Genomic DNA, 16,610 nt, shown 5'->3' with positions numbered 1-16,610 from the left:
ACTCTATTTACTAATTAGGTGACTTCTGAAGGCAATTGGTTTTACTGGATTGTATTCAAGGGTATCAGACTCCAGGTGGCTGAATGATTTTGCACACCACACTTTTCAGATTTTCATTTGTAAAAAAACTTTGAAAGCCTGGTATAATTTTCCTGCCACTTCACAATTATGTGCCACTTTGTGTTCATCTATCACGCAAAATCCCAATAAAATAAATTTATGTTTGTGGTTGTAACATGAAGAAATGTGGAAAAGTTCAAGGGGTATGAATACTCTTGCAAGCCACCGTACATCTGAGCTAACAGCCCCCACAGCAGCAGCCATTGGATACACCAGCAGACCTCACTTGAGTGATCGCTAAGCCATGCCGAAGCAGACGGCGAGGAGAGCGAAAACATCTTTTCCATCAGTGTGCCTCTTTTGTCTAGTTTTAATAAGGACATGTTGTCCAGTTCTGACAAAACAGCCGCTGTGGCTATGTCAAAGCCAATCCCTCCAGTAGCAGCCATTGTAAACAACTTCTCACAGTACAACTAACCACCACCCTGTAACAATCACAAACTCAAGCCAATGCAGGTCGGCAGAACAGCTAAAACATATTTTCCAGCATGAAAAGCATTGAATGTTTCTTTACTGAAATGTGGTCCAGTTCTGATAAAACTGCTGTGGCAGCCATTGCAATTGACTAGCACAACTAAACCTGGCCAATAACTACCACCTGGATCTCTTTAAATGACGCTGAAAAACTGCTGAGTCTGAAAAATTCATCTACTTTGCAGGATTAGCCATCTATGTGTGAGTCAATTTTTTTGCAAACAGTCTTTCTGGATGGTAGTGTTTCCCTAGGCTATCCACCTTTTTCCTAGCCCCCATGATTGCGTGAAATTTGGGCACAACTGATTACGGGACGCCAGGGCGTGTGTGTAAGCATGGGCGTGCGTGGCTCTGTTACACTTTTGTTTGAATTGCTCATTGCGGAACAGAGACGGGCATTCCTTTTTGCCTTTATTGTGGAATCTCTGTAAAAACGGCTTTTGACATTCCCCGTTATATGGAACTTGGCCTTCAGTTCAGGGATGGTACTAGGGTTCACTCCAAACAATATCGCAACTTGGTTTTGCGGAACACCAGCTTGAAGTTGCCCAACTGATGGGCCCTATCCAGATCAGTTAAACGTGGCATGCCGATTCTTGAAGCAGACATCTACTGACCACTGTAGCAGGGCCCATGCTTACAGGAGCTGCCAATCAGGCACCTGGTTGGCAGCACCTGGGGGTACCAGAAGCTCAAAACAAGAGTCAATGGCAACAGCAGCATAAGCTGGCACTGGCAGAGAAGATTTGGCACATTTTTCATGGGCGCAACCCACATACTCAGCTTTGCTGCTCATCCCACAAATGCATGATCCTTACAAATGTGGCATCATTTAAAAAGGTAATAAAGAGGCTTTCCAACGGTAAAAGATTTATTGCCAAGAAGCATTGTTACAACAAAAAAATAATGTACCAAACACAAATTACCTTACTTTTTTTTTTAAGTTTAGTTCCATTTTAGCACCGGAAGTTTCGCCCATATTCAGATTTATGCCACGTTCCATTTACCTCGGAAGTCAGAGCTGGGAATGACGTCACACCTGACTTGACGGCATTCCAGTAAACAAGTCGGAAAACCTGTTGTTGTTTTTGTTGCAACGTTTACCCTTGTTAGCTGTTGTTAGCTATACCAGTTGAAAACAACACATAACACATTATTTTACACATACAAACACCATAGTACCATGTCCACAGATAGACGTTGGACAGTACTACATATACCACTTAATTTCACAAAAACAAAACAGAAGTGCTAATAAATAATTTACGAGAGCTTTCCCTTCTGTTGATGCACGCTGCTGCCATCTTGGATTATGACGTGGTCAAGTCGGGGTTGGTGAGGATTGTCTGACTTTTTGAGTCGGAAATCCGACTTCAGGGGGCGTTCCAGATGAAATTTCCGACTGGGAAGTCAGACAGTACAACTGGAACGCAGCATTACAGTAGTGGCCTCAGGAATAAGGTGGATAAGTAAGTTTTTCAGAAGGATTATTTTTGCCAGGTAAGCCTTAAAACTAGAGAGGCCACAGGTTGAGTATCACTGGCCAAACCCTTATAGCCTAACTTCCTCCCTACACAGCAAGATAGAAATGGCATCTGCCATCTAAATGTGTGGACACATTACAAGAAATGGTCACCTAAAACAGGGGTTGGGTAAGCTTACCCACTGTATCATCTTACCTCACTCTCCCCTAACCCATTTCAACCCAAGCTTGCAACACAGGACCACAACTTGTCCAACAGCACATAGGTCAAGTCAAGCTTCGCTCACAGCAACTGGGGGATTTCTAACCACTCAACACTTACTAGCAGTGCCCCTTTTAGAGTTGTGAGTGCAAAAATGGCCCTAAAGTGCCTGAGTGCTGTAGTTTTGTAGCGGGCTATGCAGTCTTGATATCTGGGACAGACATAAGACACACTGAGTGACTATAGATAACAACATAATCTGACAACATGCATTCTCCATATCAACACGGTTTGAAGAGTTAATTTGACGAATGGAGCCTTCAGTTGGTTTTTGTATGCTGCAGACAGATTTATTAAAGCTTGCCTTACATATTATTTACCCCATTTTGCGGTCGCTTGACCCAAACATACCGAGGTGATAAATTAAACACAAAATTATGACCAGTTCAGTGTCTGTGAGTGTCTGTGTAGGCCCGGGACAGGACGCCTCTCTGTCGGAGGCTCCAGCAGGCTAAAGGCTAAAGCAGCTCAGAGGCTGTAATCCCCGTATGAGACCATCATGGCTGCCACTCGCTGAGCTGTCAAGCTCTCCACAAAAGAAAAGGTAAAAACCGACACAACTACGCTAATAACTACAGCTTTAGCATTAACGTTCATAACCCTGCAGATATATCCGTACTTATAACTCGACGTGAAGGTTTAAAACTAGTCTGGTCTAACTTTGCTGCCACGCTTTTTATTCTTCAAGTTATTTCGTCTTTGTAAGCTGCTGTCGCGTCAATTCAAATCACTCAAACGCTGTTTCAGAAAGCGTCCCAACAGTTAGCTCGGATGCTAACATTAAATAGCACCGTTTGTGTCTCCGTGTTAAAAACGGAGGGCCAACGGTCGCACTACGGGACGGTTTTATCGGTAACTTCATTATTCCCAAGGCGGTGGTGGTTGCTCGGTACAAAGGCAGGCTGTCTCATCACTTTGTTGTGGTCAAGTCAAAGTGTACAATGGCCGCAGCGTACACACAATAATCTGATGAAAAAAAAACTGCTGCTACATCTGCTTTATTTGCTATGCATTGAGTTGTTTCGGAGATTTTACGTTTGCACCTTCCGTGTAGTTGTGTATTTAACATGAAGTTGAGGGCAACTATGGTGTGAGCAGGTGAGCTTTAGAGCAGTTTCCTGCACCTGGGTGCTGATTACTGTCCATGTTTTCTGTCTGATCTTAGTGTGATGAATCAATATTTATGCAGAGAGATTTTGAACCCTAGCCAGCAACAGGTAGCAGAGCAGGTCTATGAATGCTGCATGCTCCTCTGCAGGTTTCACGAACCTATGCATGAACTGTTACTTCAAGTTAAACGTGTTCAAAACAAGCACATGCATATGAATGCATTTAACTGCACTATGTTCTGCACAATGTTTTACATAATCATTAGGAATATCACTATAGTATAATGATTATGATAAGATTGCAAGGTTAGGAAGGTTTTCAATATTTGTTTCCAGCAATAGTTTTACAGCAGTGGGTCTCAACTGGTGGGTCGGGACCCAAAAGAAGGTTGTGAAGCTGTTTACAATGGATCGTGAATGTGTGGCAGGAAATGAATTTGCCAAAAAAGTCTATGATGTATGGACGCTCTAAGTGATCATACAGTACAATACAACACAAGAACTTAATTTATCCCCAAAGGGAAATTCAATATACATCCATGTAAGTTACATCCAAGTACATCCATGACATACAAATTAAGGTCTTTTCCTCTAGGTTTAATTCCCTTTCCCACTACATAAAAAGATTTTTGTAATAGAATTTGAAAATTCCTCAAGAAAGTACCAAATACCCGTGCTGACTTGAAAATTTGCAGCTGTTTTTAATATCATATGTGTCAAAAGAAGTTGTTGGCTAATTTTTCTGCTTTTGTTTTTTGCATTTGGAAGCACAAATGAGATTCTGATGGAACTCAACCAGATCTGATGTTGATGTCTATGTTCTGACCCGTTGAGCTATCTGTGCATGCTTACAGCTCAGCTGCATAGCGAACATGTAAACCTTGTGATGTGATGTGTGCATGTAAATCAGAGACAAATCCAAGTTTTCTGAGAAGTGGTTGGAGGAGAAGCTGAGGTTCGGGCTGATAACTGTAAATATTTTGCATGATTTTGCAAATAAAAGGCAGCTTTGCAGTAAAGCTTTTCCCAAGTGTCATACTAGCAGTCTTTTAATGCTAGCACTGCATGCATCTCAATGAAAGCTTTATTTGCATACTACAGTAACAAACACTATCTGCAATTTCTTGACTATAATATCACATTTTTTCTTAGAATCTCTCAAAACATGCACATAACTGTGTCCCAGATGTATGCAGTAAGAAATCTTAAAATATATATTGACAGAGTCTTTAAAAAGGTCTTGTAAAGTATTCAATTTAATGTCAGATTTTCTGTACCCTACACCAAGAAGGCCCACTGCAGCTAGCTGAAATGCGGTCATATTGCCATCTACTGTTGAGGTGGACATGCTCCCATCAATAATTCAAAATTTGCTCTAAATGAAATATTTCTATAAGTTTTTGCACCAAAATATTGCCTTTATTTTTGTGCAAATAAGAGGGTGTAGGAGTTTTCAATACTATCAATCATAAAAAGTGTGGAGTTTGTATTGTTATGAAACTTGAGGTATGTAAAAGTATCAGAACATTGAAAGTCTGACCGCCCTTCTAGATAAAGATCTTATTAATGTGGTATTTTTACACCAACAAATTCCAATGTTACTTGAGTTTTAGGAGACTTCTTTTGATTTGTATTCAGGCCATATTAAACTGCTCTCAGTGAGTTTTACTCAAGGTTTTTGCATGGCTCTGTGAGTTATACACAAAATAGTTTGCACTTTAAATCTTACAATACACCAACGCATGTAAACTGGATTGTAAGGGGGAAATCCTTTTAATCTGCGTAGATGGACTATATTTGAATACAAGCATGCTATGTTTTGCATGCAAACATTGCCATACCAATGTTACTGTTAGACAGTCAAGTCTCATGAGGGACAAAATATTATCTCTGCAATGAATTTAGTATAACAGGAAGATTTTGCAGCTTAGTTGAACTAATTTCTCTTGTTTTGACTCAAGCCGTGAGTTTTTTTTCCAGTGTTTAATTTGCAGATTGGCAGGGGTTAAGAAGATAAATGCGGAGAGATTGATTGAACCTGCTGTCAAAATACTAGATGGGATTTTTTCCAATATGCAAATATTTCCAGATTTATTTTAGCTGAAACTGATATCAAAACTGATAAATACGTGTAATTGGGACCTAAAATTTCAGGCTTTAAAACACACTTTGAAGTTTAAAGACAAAAATAGACCAAAGAAAAATCTTTTAGACGTAGGTCTGTTGGTCCTGCCTCAAACTCGTACACAGAAATATTTACAAAACTGATATCATGCCAATAACGTCATACATTCTGACAAAATACCAATTTTTAAAACCTGCATTTGATACATAAAAATGAAGTCCTAGGCACCAGATACATGGAAAGCATGGGTTTTAATTATAAAAAGATCTTACACATTTGTAACATTTTTGTTCCTAAATTTTAGATGGATTTATTTCTCTCCAATACACCAATCTCAGGATGTAGATGTTTTTAATGGTTTTCTGTTTTTTTTTTAAAAATGTTGTTTATCACAATTGTATTTTTTACATTAGTGGTTCTCAAGTGGTCCAGCTTTGGGACCTGCCAAAAGTTCCATTATGAGAAATTGAGACCCAAATCTTTGATTTATTTTTAAATCAATTGGATTTATTTAAGAAAGATGATGCTGTTTGTATCCCAGATAGAAATGTGACAGAACAAAGAGACTAAAGAAAAAAGAAATATATAAATTATAAAGAATATCATTTCCTAAAATGTATTAGAGATTTTTGAAAGTTTTTAAGAAAGATCCCAGATGAAATTCAAAAGAATTTCAAGGAGCACTCCCAAAAATTCCTTTACATTTCCACTGAAAAATCCTGAAATATAACTGGACAGGACTGAAAACATTTCTGGGAAAAGACCTGATAATTTTCTTAATTTACAGGAAAAGTCCCAGAAATGAGTACCAAACCCTGCCCCCCCCCCCCCCAAGTGTTCTTTTAAATCTTAAAAAAAAACCATTATGGGTTTGGGTAAATTCATAATAAACATTACTGAATAATTCAGGGTCAGTCAGTCGTCAGTTGATGGAAAAATAATTCAAAGGACTCTGACAGATTCAGGCCCACTGAATCCAGCTCCACAACCCACATTTAAATCCTGACCTCCAGTTGAGAACCCGTGGTTTAGATCACTTCTAGATCTTCTAGATCTTCTACATTATTTGGTATCAGAAGGTATCAACAATTCATCCCCCTTATTTCACTAACTGATATAAAATGCTCATTTAAATTCATGCTGCAGTTTATTTCAACACACAAAGTCACAACAGCACAGTCTCAATACAAAGATCATGCAAGTAGCTTTATTTAACTGCACATCTGAAACGCTGTGATTAACTTCATTGACTTTGAAGCTGTGCCATTGCCATTTTTGTTAATTATTTGTGTTTTCTTTCACTGCCAGAAACCTGTAGAAGAATGGACTACAAACGGCGTGTCAACAAGAAGAATAGAGATTGGCACAAACGGCTCCACCTCAGGAAGACTGCCGTTCAGCCCCCGACTATGCAAAGTGAAGATAAGCATGGACCAAAGAAGATAGCAGGGGAGCGGGGGCAATGCACAGCATGGCCTTCATCAAAGAAGCCCCCCCAGGAAGCACAACAGAGGATGATCGACAGCGGAAAAACACTCAGGTTCATGTGCTCTCAGTGCGGGGACAATGTGGAATATGTTCCCAAGGACTTGGTGAGACACTTTGAGGAGAAACACAGAGGGAGCCCCCCGATGTTTCCCTGCCATACGTGTGCTTTTAGCACACATGAGTTCTCCTACCTTCAGGTTCATCTGCTAAGCCACAAGGACACTTTTTCTAGCTGCATCATTTGTAATGACAATGTTCAACGTACATGGTCTGAGTTTAGCGCTCATCTGACTCTGTGTCACTGCCAAAATGGCAAATATTCATGTGAAACATGTCACAAGTTCTCAACAGGCGACGTTGGAGTGTTTTTAGAGCACATATATGCACACAGTTTGGGCCTGGAAGGAGCTGATGGAGATCTGTTGCTGCACAAGAATAAACCTTTGAGTTGTCACCACTGTGGCTACGAGGCATCTCACAAATGGTTGATTACAAAGCACATCAAAGTCTGCCAAAACGGTAATCAGAGGAGTAGGAAGAAAGAGGAGGAGAAGGAGGTTCATTCCATAGCAATGAAACCAAATGACCCCCCAATCCCAAAAATGAAGCCTAGACTTACGAGAAGTGCAGTTAGAGAAATGTGCTGGCTGACAGAGGACTGCCTCGCTCTGCCGGGGAAAGAATTCCTCGATAAATACTGCCATCTGTCAGATCCTCAAACGACGCTGGAGGAGACTCAGCAGTTTCTCATGAAATCTGTCGCTGGGGAAAGCGGTGACCAGAGATGGACCAAGGCCCTTAAAAATGTTTTATCGAACGTCCCGCAGGACATGAATCTTCACCCAAAGTCAGAGAACGGGATCATGTCGAACGCGGCAGATCTCACCGTCCTAACAGTCAAAAACAAAATCACAGTCGCCCAGAATGGCGCTAAATACGCCAAAAGGTTAAAACTAGTATCACCAGCTGAATCTGTTCCACCTGAAAGTGCCGGAGACGATACTCACTGTGTTGTCAACCAAAATGGATGTCAGTCGGATTTAAACGATGGCACACCTGAAACCAAACAAGATATTAAAGATGTTTCATTGCCCACCCTGAACGAGACATCCAAGTGTGCACAAATGGAAGAAAATAGGGAGAACCAGGAAGTAAAAACTGATCAGAACCAAGTGGAACATGTTAAGAAACAAGAGGAGCCTATGCATGAAGAAAATGGGAACAATATTTCTAATAAGAGTGTAGAGCAGACATCCATTCATAAAGTTGTACCAAAAAATAAGAGACAAAAAGGTGGACATAGAAGAAAGTGTAAAAAAATGGATGAAAGATCAGCAGCATTGGCCTTGAAGATCGTGCTAAAGAAGAATCCAGTGAAAGAGAAGCAGTGGGTATCTCAGAGCTCCCTGTCTCCATCAGGACGCGGTCTGACGGATCCTGGACTGCAGATCCCTCATGCGTCATCAGGAGAGACAATAACTACGCCATTAGAAGTGCAACAGAAGAAATTGACCAAAGCTCTTCAGACTAACCTGCACGACCTGTCTAAAGCTGTCATTTCAACCTCAAAGCCAGAAGAAAAGGTGACCCCGGGATGTGCTGGAATGCCAACGAAGTCTAAAAATATGGACAAAAATATACAGATGGAGCTCGATGGCCTGCAGCATCAAGTAATGAAAGATGACGCAGGGAAGCCAATGGAAACAGAGGTAGACAGGAGCAGTTCAGCTGGCAGGACGGCTGCAGATTCGTGCCCTGAGAGCGTCCAAATGTCCAGCGGTGACACGGACGACAGTGTGTCAGGTGATAAGACAAGTTCAGCCGCTGATGGAGTGACTTCTCAAAGCAGCTCCAACAAGTCCTCCTCTGAATCCCAGCCTGCCATTACACCACATGGTAAGACTGCAAATTATAGGCTCCACATACACATAATGGTAAAGGACTTATCATGCAATGGCATTTTCTTGACATCAGGGCAGGGCAGTGTGGCTAAAATATGATCTGGATATAATCTTGTGTATCTTGATATTGATCATATAGTCCAAACTATGGCCTTTGGGCCACCTCAAGCTGAAAGTTAATTTTTAATTGACCTGCAATAAATTCTAAAATGAAACTGAAATGCAGCCTGCATTTTAACTTAAAGCTGCCTGACTGTTTGAACCTCTTAGTTTCAACACTAGGCTGCTGCATTAATCTTGCGACCATTTTTACAAGAAAAATTGTTGACGTTTCTTTTCATGACTTATGTGAGATGCCAGTGAACATGATAAATATATTGACAGCAGAAATAACAATCTCAATTCATAATGTCCATATGAATAAACACTAAAAGGATCGAGGCAGCAAATACCTGCTTGAATAGCACTTTTTTTGCTTTGCTATCTGAACCTTCTCAACATTTCATTTATAAAGGATTGTGTGCTAATCATCTTCAAGCACCAACACTCTATGAAGTCTGGCAGCTTCGTAAAGTTTGCTCCTATTTTGTATTTGAATGCAGAGATAAGCCAACAGTGTAGTAGACAGAGCATTGTTCTCATCCTGAGTAGGGATGGATACAGTGGTAGCCAGGGTCAACCTGAAATCTGATTGGCTATCACAAAATCCGTAACAGTGATTGGCTATTTGCCTAATAAGCCATTAATGGAAAGCTGTTAATGTGCTGCTCCTCCCTTTAATTACAAAGCATGTCTTGATCTATACCTGGATGGGTTTCACTTAAACACTAAAGGTGAAGTATTTCAACATGGCCAAGAGCATGTAATTCTCTTCAGCTGGATGTTGATGTGCAATATATTTAAGTGGCCTTTGCTCTTGAATAATAATAATAATGAAAACCAAAATCAGTTCCACCCTGGCCTAATAATCTACAGTTGCACAGTGTCAACATGAACAAGTACAATGGCATGAAAAAGAACTACCCATTTGTAGGGAAAAATATGAGCCTGAAATAATTAAAACTATAACTTCCCATTTATACTAATTATTTTGAATAAATAATCTTGCGGTCATTTAGCATGTGATAATCTTTTACTGAGAATTTGGCCTGACAGTTTTTAAAATTCCCCATCGCTATCACCTTCGTTGATAGAAACAATATTGTCCTACTCTACCTCTCACTGGAAAATAAAATGATATACACTATATGGACAAAAGTATTCTGCCACCTGGCCATTACATAAATAAGAACTGTAATGACATTTTATTTAAATACATACACCTTTATATGAAGTTGGCTCCTGCAGCTATTAGCTACAGCCTGAGTGTTTTGTGGTAATTTCTGCCTGTTCATTATGTAGAGCATTTCTGAGGGCAGGCACTGATGTTGGATGAGAAGGCCTGGATTGCAATCTCTGTTCCAGTTCAACACCAAGTTGCACAATAGGTTAAAGTCAGGGTTCTGTGCTGGCCAGTCAAGTTCTTCCATACTGAACTCATCAAACCATGTTGTTAAAGTCCTTGCTTTGTGTTCTGAGGTACAGTCATGTTGAATTAAAAGAGGGCCTTCCCCAAATTGTTGCTGCAAAGTTGGAAGCACAGCATTGTCCAAAAAAATCATGGTGTCCTGAAGCATTAAGATTGCCCTTCCCCAGAGATAAAGGGCCTAGCCCAAACCCTGAAAAACCAGCCCCATATCATAATTACACCTCCACAAAACTTCACAGTTAGCAGTAGAGATGTTCCAGTACCATTTTTTCCTTCCTGATACCAATTCCGATACCTAGTACTGATCCGATACTGGGGGGAACTTTCTGGACTGACTGTGCAGACTAGCAAATTATTTTAGACCTTTATTTGACTCAGAACACAGCCTAACAAAAATAATCATAATGTACAGCATCTGGAAACACATTCAATGCACCATGTGCCTTAGTTGTTGACCCTGGGCTGTGATTTTACGTGGTCTGCTTTGTGACTGAGGCACTGTTGTTCCTAAATGCTTCCAGTTTCTGTTAATATCACTTACAGTTGACTGTGGATTATCCAGCAGGAATGACATTTCACAAACTATATTATTGCAATTGTGGCATCCATCACAGCACCACCCTTGAAGCCAATGAGCTCTTCAGAATGACCCATTTTGTATCACAAATAGAGACTGCATGACTAGGTGCTTTTTATACACCTGTGGTAACAGGTCTGAATTCAGTAGTTAACAGGTGTGGCCATATACTTTTGTCAATTTAAGTTAATGTATTTTTAAAAAAACTAGTCATATTCCCTAGCCCAAGTTCATCTCCTTTTTTGTTCTAAAGAAATTAAACTCATATGTGCACTGATTAAAACAGTTAAATATTCAAAATTAGAGGAACTTTTTTTCCATGAGCAAACACAAGAATGCAGCTGGGGCTGTGACCGGGGCAATGTTATCAGACTTTTCAGTACTCTGATACTTTTAAACACCTGATGTTTTATAACGATACAGTCTCCATTATTTTAATGCAGATGATTTGAAGTGTTTTAAATGTAAAGATTAAATCTGCATGGATATATTTCACATTGATCTAGGTGGGCTCCCATTGAAAGCGTTTGGGAAGGGCAGGACTTTTCAAAAAATTCTCGGAAGGTGATTGGAGGAACGCTCTGTCAGTCACATTCTTGACAGGCTAACAATAGCGACAAGACAACAGGCTGGCAGGCTACTGCTGCCATACATGTTTAAATGCGGAGCTTCTCTGTGAATAAAATTGATGCTAAGGCCAGTCGGGAGATGTGCATTAACATCTTCTCTGCCAAGATAAGCTTTCGGTCTGGCTCTGTGCTCTTCTTTTTTAAAGAAAGTGGTCCAGTTCTGACCGCCTTGTTCTCCTCAACTGACTCTGGTTGTTCTGAACAGCGTTCGGGTCGGCACCAACATTGTGGATTGGAGCTTTTCAAGGTGGATTTGCCTGTTGACAGGCAAATGTCAGTCTGGCTTATCCATCTTCTTTGCAAGGTTACAGCGCCCTGCTTGAATTGCTCAAATATTTGACATGCAACCAAAGTATTTATGGAATTTAGACAGTATGCATGAGTTTATTTAAAAATGTGAAAACATCTTACACAGTTTTGCAGCTCAAGACTATCGGTTTTTGTTTCAGTTTTCTTTTTTTGCCTGATTTTCAGTATTCTTGAATTGTAGTTTAAAAATCTGGTATCATGACTGGAGTTGCAGAGCTACAGTTCAGTCTAATGTGACATTAGAATTCCTTTACACATTCTGTCTTTGCTAATATAAACATGGAGTCAGATTATCCACAGAAGTCTCCTTTCTGTTATCAGACCCTGTTATTAACAGTGGTAAAAAAACATAGTACAATGCACTTTCATGCTATAAATGAGTGTTTCATCCCTGCTCTGCTTGTAGATTATTAAGAGCTGAGAGCAGAGCTGCTGTTAACAGATTAGTCCAGTAATATCTGTTTTAGAAGTCAGTGTGAAAGCCTGTAAAACTAAGGAAGCAAGATTGGTGTTTTGGTTCAGTAAGTGATCAGACACTGGTGGCCTTCAGCTAAGTGTAGCCATGGCTGTGTTTGTTGTTTAGGCTAATTCTTTGCTAATACACATATGATAAGCCTATTTTGACATTATAATAAAAATAAACACATTGTAGGCATTTGTGGAAACAGCTCTTTCAACAGCTTCACTACTGATGTCATATAAATGCAGTCAACTGAATGTGACCAGTTAACACAGCCACTCATTTAACAGAACACTGGGGCTGTATTGTCTGTTTGAGAAAGATATTAGAGAAACAGTGCAATTATCATTAAGGGTGTGTTTTGTATACTAGTCATTAGCTCAACTAATGTTTCTGTAGATTCATAGTGACCCCCCTTAAATGCAACCGTATTTGCAGTTTACATCCCACATATCAGGTAGTCGTATACAGCCTTAACTCTCTCCTGTGCTCTTTATTGGTTTCCTATGCAAATGCAAGGTTAAACAGCAAATAAATTCAAAGCATAACAGTACTCTTCAGCAGACGCCCAAGAGAAAATGAGTAAAATGATCAGAGTTGCTTAAATAAGACAGCATGACTGGGGTTGTCTCTATAGTACCTCTGCAAAATCTAGTTCCAAAGGCTTCACATTGGTTTGTTTCACTGTAGCCAGGGACAGTCATAGGGTTTGAAACATCCTCCTCTCAGCCAGAACTTCAGTCTAGTTCCTTGATAAACAACTCTGCATCCTTTTTAGATAACTAAGTCCTATAACAGGTTGTTTGCAGTCATGTGACCTGAATGACTTGCAAAGGTCAGATGGGGGTAAGAAATGAAGAATGCTAGTTAGGAATCAATGGGAATTGGGAGAAGTTGGTACATTAAAGCTCTAGATAGACCTGCAATACCTTCATACATTAGCTAGGATCCTTTCACCTTACAAAGAAAGATTTTCTCCCTTATGAGTTAACTGATTTGCCCAGCCTAGAGGTGGTTGATATCACAAATGACTTAGTCCAACTACAGCCAAATGAAGGGAGACGAGAGTCTTGAGTAGTCTTGGACTGAGCCAAGAGGCTTGCTATGCCTCTTTAACAGCTTTTGAGCTTTGTTTTGTCATGCTTAATAGCGACACATCATCAACCAAAAAAAACCTTTGTGGAGAGAGTGACTGAATAATGTGTCGTTCACAAACTAAACAGCCCTTTTATGTGAACCCAAGGACCTGGCTCCTATTTTGGAGCTGGCTTCTTTCTTTCCATTTTTCTTGCTGTTATTTAAAAAGCTAAACTGGCACCAATTAAAGAGCTGTGTGGGAGCCAAAAGGCCAGCTTTTATTACTGAGCTGAGCCAAATGATCTGGATCTTTTAAAAGAGACCATCACAACAAGCAAGACTGGATGAGCATCAACTGTGGAAACATTGGCAAGATCAGGGTTTACCGCAACAAATTGTGGCAAACTCTACTGAACCAAACCAGGCCGCCAGGTGGAAATAGACCTTATCCAATCCTCCAGGCTTCAAATGCAGGTTTTAAATCTATGTTTGCCGTTGTTTCTCAATTATCTTTTTCAACTTTTTGTCTTGATGTATCCCTACTTTCAAGACTCAAAAGAAGCTCAAGATTGTTTTTTCTCTCAATTTTAGCAGGTGTCACATCCATAAACAGCACAAAACCTTTGAATTTGAAGGCACTCTCTTTGTCAAAATCACTTCTTGACCCCATATTTGGAGTTCTTTGCTGTCATGTGACTTTATCTGCAAACAACCCATTCTAATTTAATAATATTAAACATGTTTAAACGAAAGCCCCAACCTTGTTAAAAACACCAATGTGATTCTCCTTCTAATGATTTTGTATAAAAACTGTGTGTGACACAACATGATCAAGGCTATTGATCCATCTGTTGTGTTGTAAGAAAATAGGACTGTCTAAAGCAGCTGGATGAAGGGTTTGTGCATCTGAAGTGTTTTTTATAATCATGAACCTTTATTGTGTTTTTAATCGAGTGTTTTCTCTCCTTGTCTTGCAGGTGAGATAAACTCTGTGGAATGTGGCCATTCTCTCTCTTCAGAGCAGACTGTTGACGTAGCGACAGACAGAGTTGCGCCTGCAGACCCTAGCCCAGCTTTCCTTACTTCACCTGAGTCCCCCCCTGACTCTCAAAACCAGTGGCAGCCAGCCCCAAAAAGCCTGGAGAGGACCCTGAAGCTTGTCGCCTTAAGTCCCTCTCAGCTGGTGAAGCGTCCAGCTGGAGACCAGCCTGTCGTGGTTTTAAACCACCCAGACGCCGACATCCCTGAGGTGGCCAGGATCATGGAGGTCATCAACCGTTACAGAGGGGAGGTACAGAAGGTCATTCTGTCTCGGAGGACGGTGAACGCTCTCTCAGGCGTGAACGCAGACTGCCAACCTGAACCCACGGAGTTCAGTAAAAACTCTGTACAGGAGAGGTTTTTGTTAAAAATGAAATTTCGCAGGTTGAGCAGGAAAAAGTACGAGGTGGTGGGCGCCGAGTCTCCCAGCAGAGACACTGTGACAAAGTTGAGCTGCTGGTTCTGCGGCAGGGTGTTTGTATGTCAGGACACGTGGATGGTCCATCGACAGCGACACTTGATGGAGTGGAAACAGCCAAACTGTGAAGACTCTTAAACGTCGCACACACTGGATTAAAAAGTCTGGAAAATTTGCAATATAAGAAAACATTAACGGAAACCCTGATCGGCAGTCTTCTCAGTTTTTTAAAGTCTTAATCCTGATTGGTTTGGAGGAGAATCAGATGACTTTCACATTCTCAGGGTCAACATTTTTCTGTTGTCTCTCCCTCTGTTTGAGTAGCGTCATACAAACTTTTTTTAGATTAAAGATCATGTGTAAAAGGACGTGCTGTTTATAATTTAGTTCTTTGTAATGTTTATATTTTGTCAATGCAATAGCTTTATTTAAGGTGATTTAAGTACACTGTCGTAAGGAAACTTTTATAGACACTGTAATATGTATATTTGCCATACCATCTATGAATCAGTCAATGTACGGGTAGGCTCTACAGTGTGGTAGCTATCATATTTATGTTTGTGGAATGGGACACAGAGACCCACGAGTTACTCAGAAAAACCAAAACTGTGTGTTTATAAAGAAAAAACAGAGACAATAAGCTGTTCTATTCAACATTTATTTATGACTCTTAGTTTAGCCTTTGTATGCTTTCTTTGTGCATTATTCAGGCCCTCAGAAGAATCAGCATAACCTTTTTTAAAACTTCAAATTATGTCCAAATATAGTATTATTCACTAAACAACCTGTGTTTGTGATGTCAATGAAGTACAAGCAGAATAATTTCTTTTTTAATCTGGATGCAAGCGGCCTAAAGATGATTAGATCATGTTTTTCTTCCTCTCTTTTGACTTGAAACGATGATCTTATCTTTTGTAATTGCACTATTAAAGGAGGGTTAATATTTCCTGTTACCTCACCTTATCAGGCCGAAGCCTTCGACAATCTCAGCCAGAGTCCTGCTGCGGCTCAAACTTTTCCTCCCTCAGTGTTCCCAACGCTGGGGCCGGTGGCTCCTACGTGCATGTCAGAGGACAGATGCACCTGTCCTGTATACTGTTCCTTTGTATATAAACCTTTTTAAATTCAGATAGATTTATAATTGTACATAGTCCAGATAGAGGTACTGTAAAATACAAACGGATAATTTCACCAAGTGCCTAGGAATTCTTGTTATGCAACAAATGTGCATGGGTATGATAGCATTACATGTTGAGCAGAAAGTAAATGAACCAGTCTGTTTCTGACGGCATTTTGTGATGACTGAAGATGTGACTTGTACAACACAAGAGTTTTATTAAAACTTAATATACAACCTTCTTGTTTTGACTCTAAAAATCATTTGTTAAACTGCCCTCATCAGCAGCACTCTCATTTTCTTACATTTCGGCTCACAGCATTAAAAATAAACTCCTATGAACAAAAAGTTTGATATGACGGCTCTACTTGAGCTCTGCAGGGCCGAGTCCTGCACACAATCCTCAAGTTTAAATGAAGGAGGATGAACATCAGATGATCAGGAGTTTGTCAGTGATCACAGCAGGAGCTGCTCTGATAAAAAAGTCCAATC

At 40.2% G+C, this 16,610-nt stretch overlaps 1 protein-coding gene across 1 annotated transcript; it reads left to right on the top strand.

Annotated features, from left to right (window-relative positions):
• The first annotated feature begins 2,750 nt into the window (after positions 1 to 2,750).
• On the top strand, positions 2,751 to 15,157 carry LOC121511071 (zinc finger protein 518A). Its single transcript, XM_041789589.1, has 3 exons — positions 2,751 to 2,883; positions 6,882 to 8,957; positions 14,520 to 15,157. Exons 2-3 carry the CDS (start codon positions 6,896 to 6,898, stop codon positions 15,137 to 15,139), a joined length of 2,682 nt encoding a protein of 893 aa, XP_041645523.1. The 5' UTR covers positions 2,751 to 2,883; positions 6,882 to 6,895; the 3' UTR covers positions 15,140 to 15,157.
• Positions 15,158 to 16,610: the final 1,453 nt, after the last annotated feature.

The sequence above is a fragment of the Cheilinus undulatus genome, linkage group 6 (assembly GCF_018320785.1).
Source record: "Cheilinus undulatus linkage group 6, ASM1832078v1, whole genome shotgun sequence".
In the NCBI taxonomy this organism is placed as follows: Eukaryota; Metazoa; Chordata; class Actinopteri; order Labriformes; family Labridae; genus Cheilinus; species Cheilinus undulatus.
The sequence above is the reverse complement of the archived record's forward strand: the minus strand, read 5'-3'. Positions and strand labels throughout refer to the sequence as shown.

Coding starts and splice junctions, on each gene's coding strand:
- LOC121511071 (XM_041789589.1), top strand. CDS start 6,896: ATGGACTACAAACGGCGTGTCAACAAGAAGAATAGAGATTGGCACAAA. Junction 8,958..14,519: donor GCCTGCCATTACACCACATG/GTAAGACTGCAA, acceptor CTTGTCTTGCAG/GTGAGATAAACTCTGTGGAA.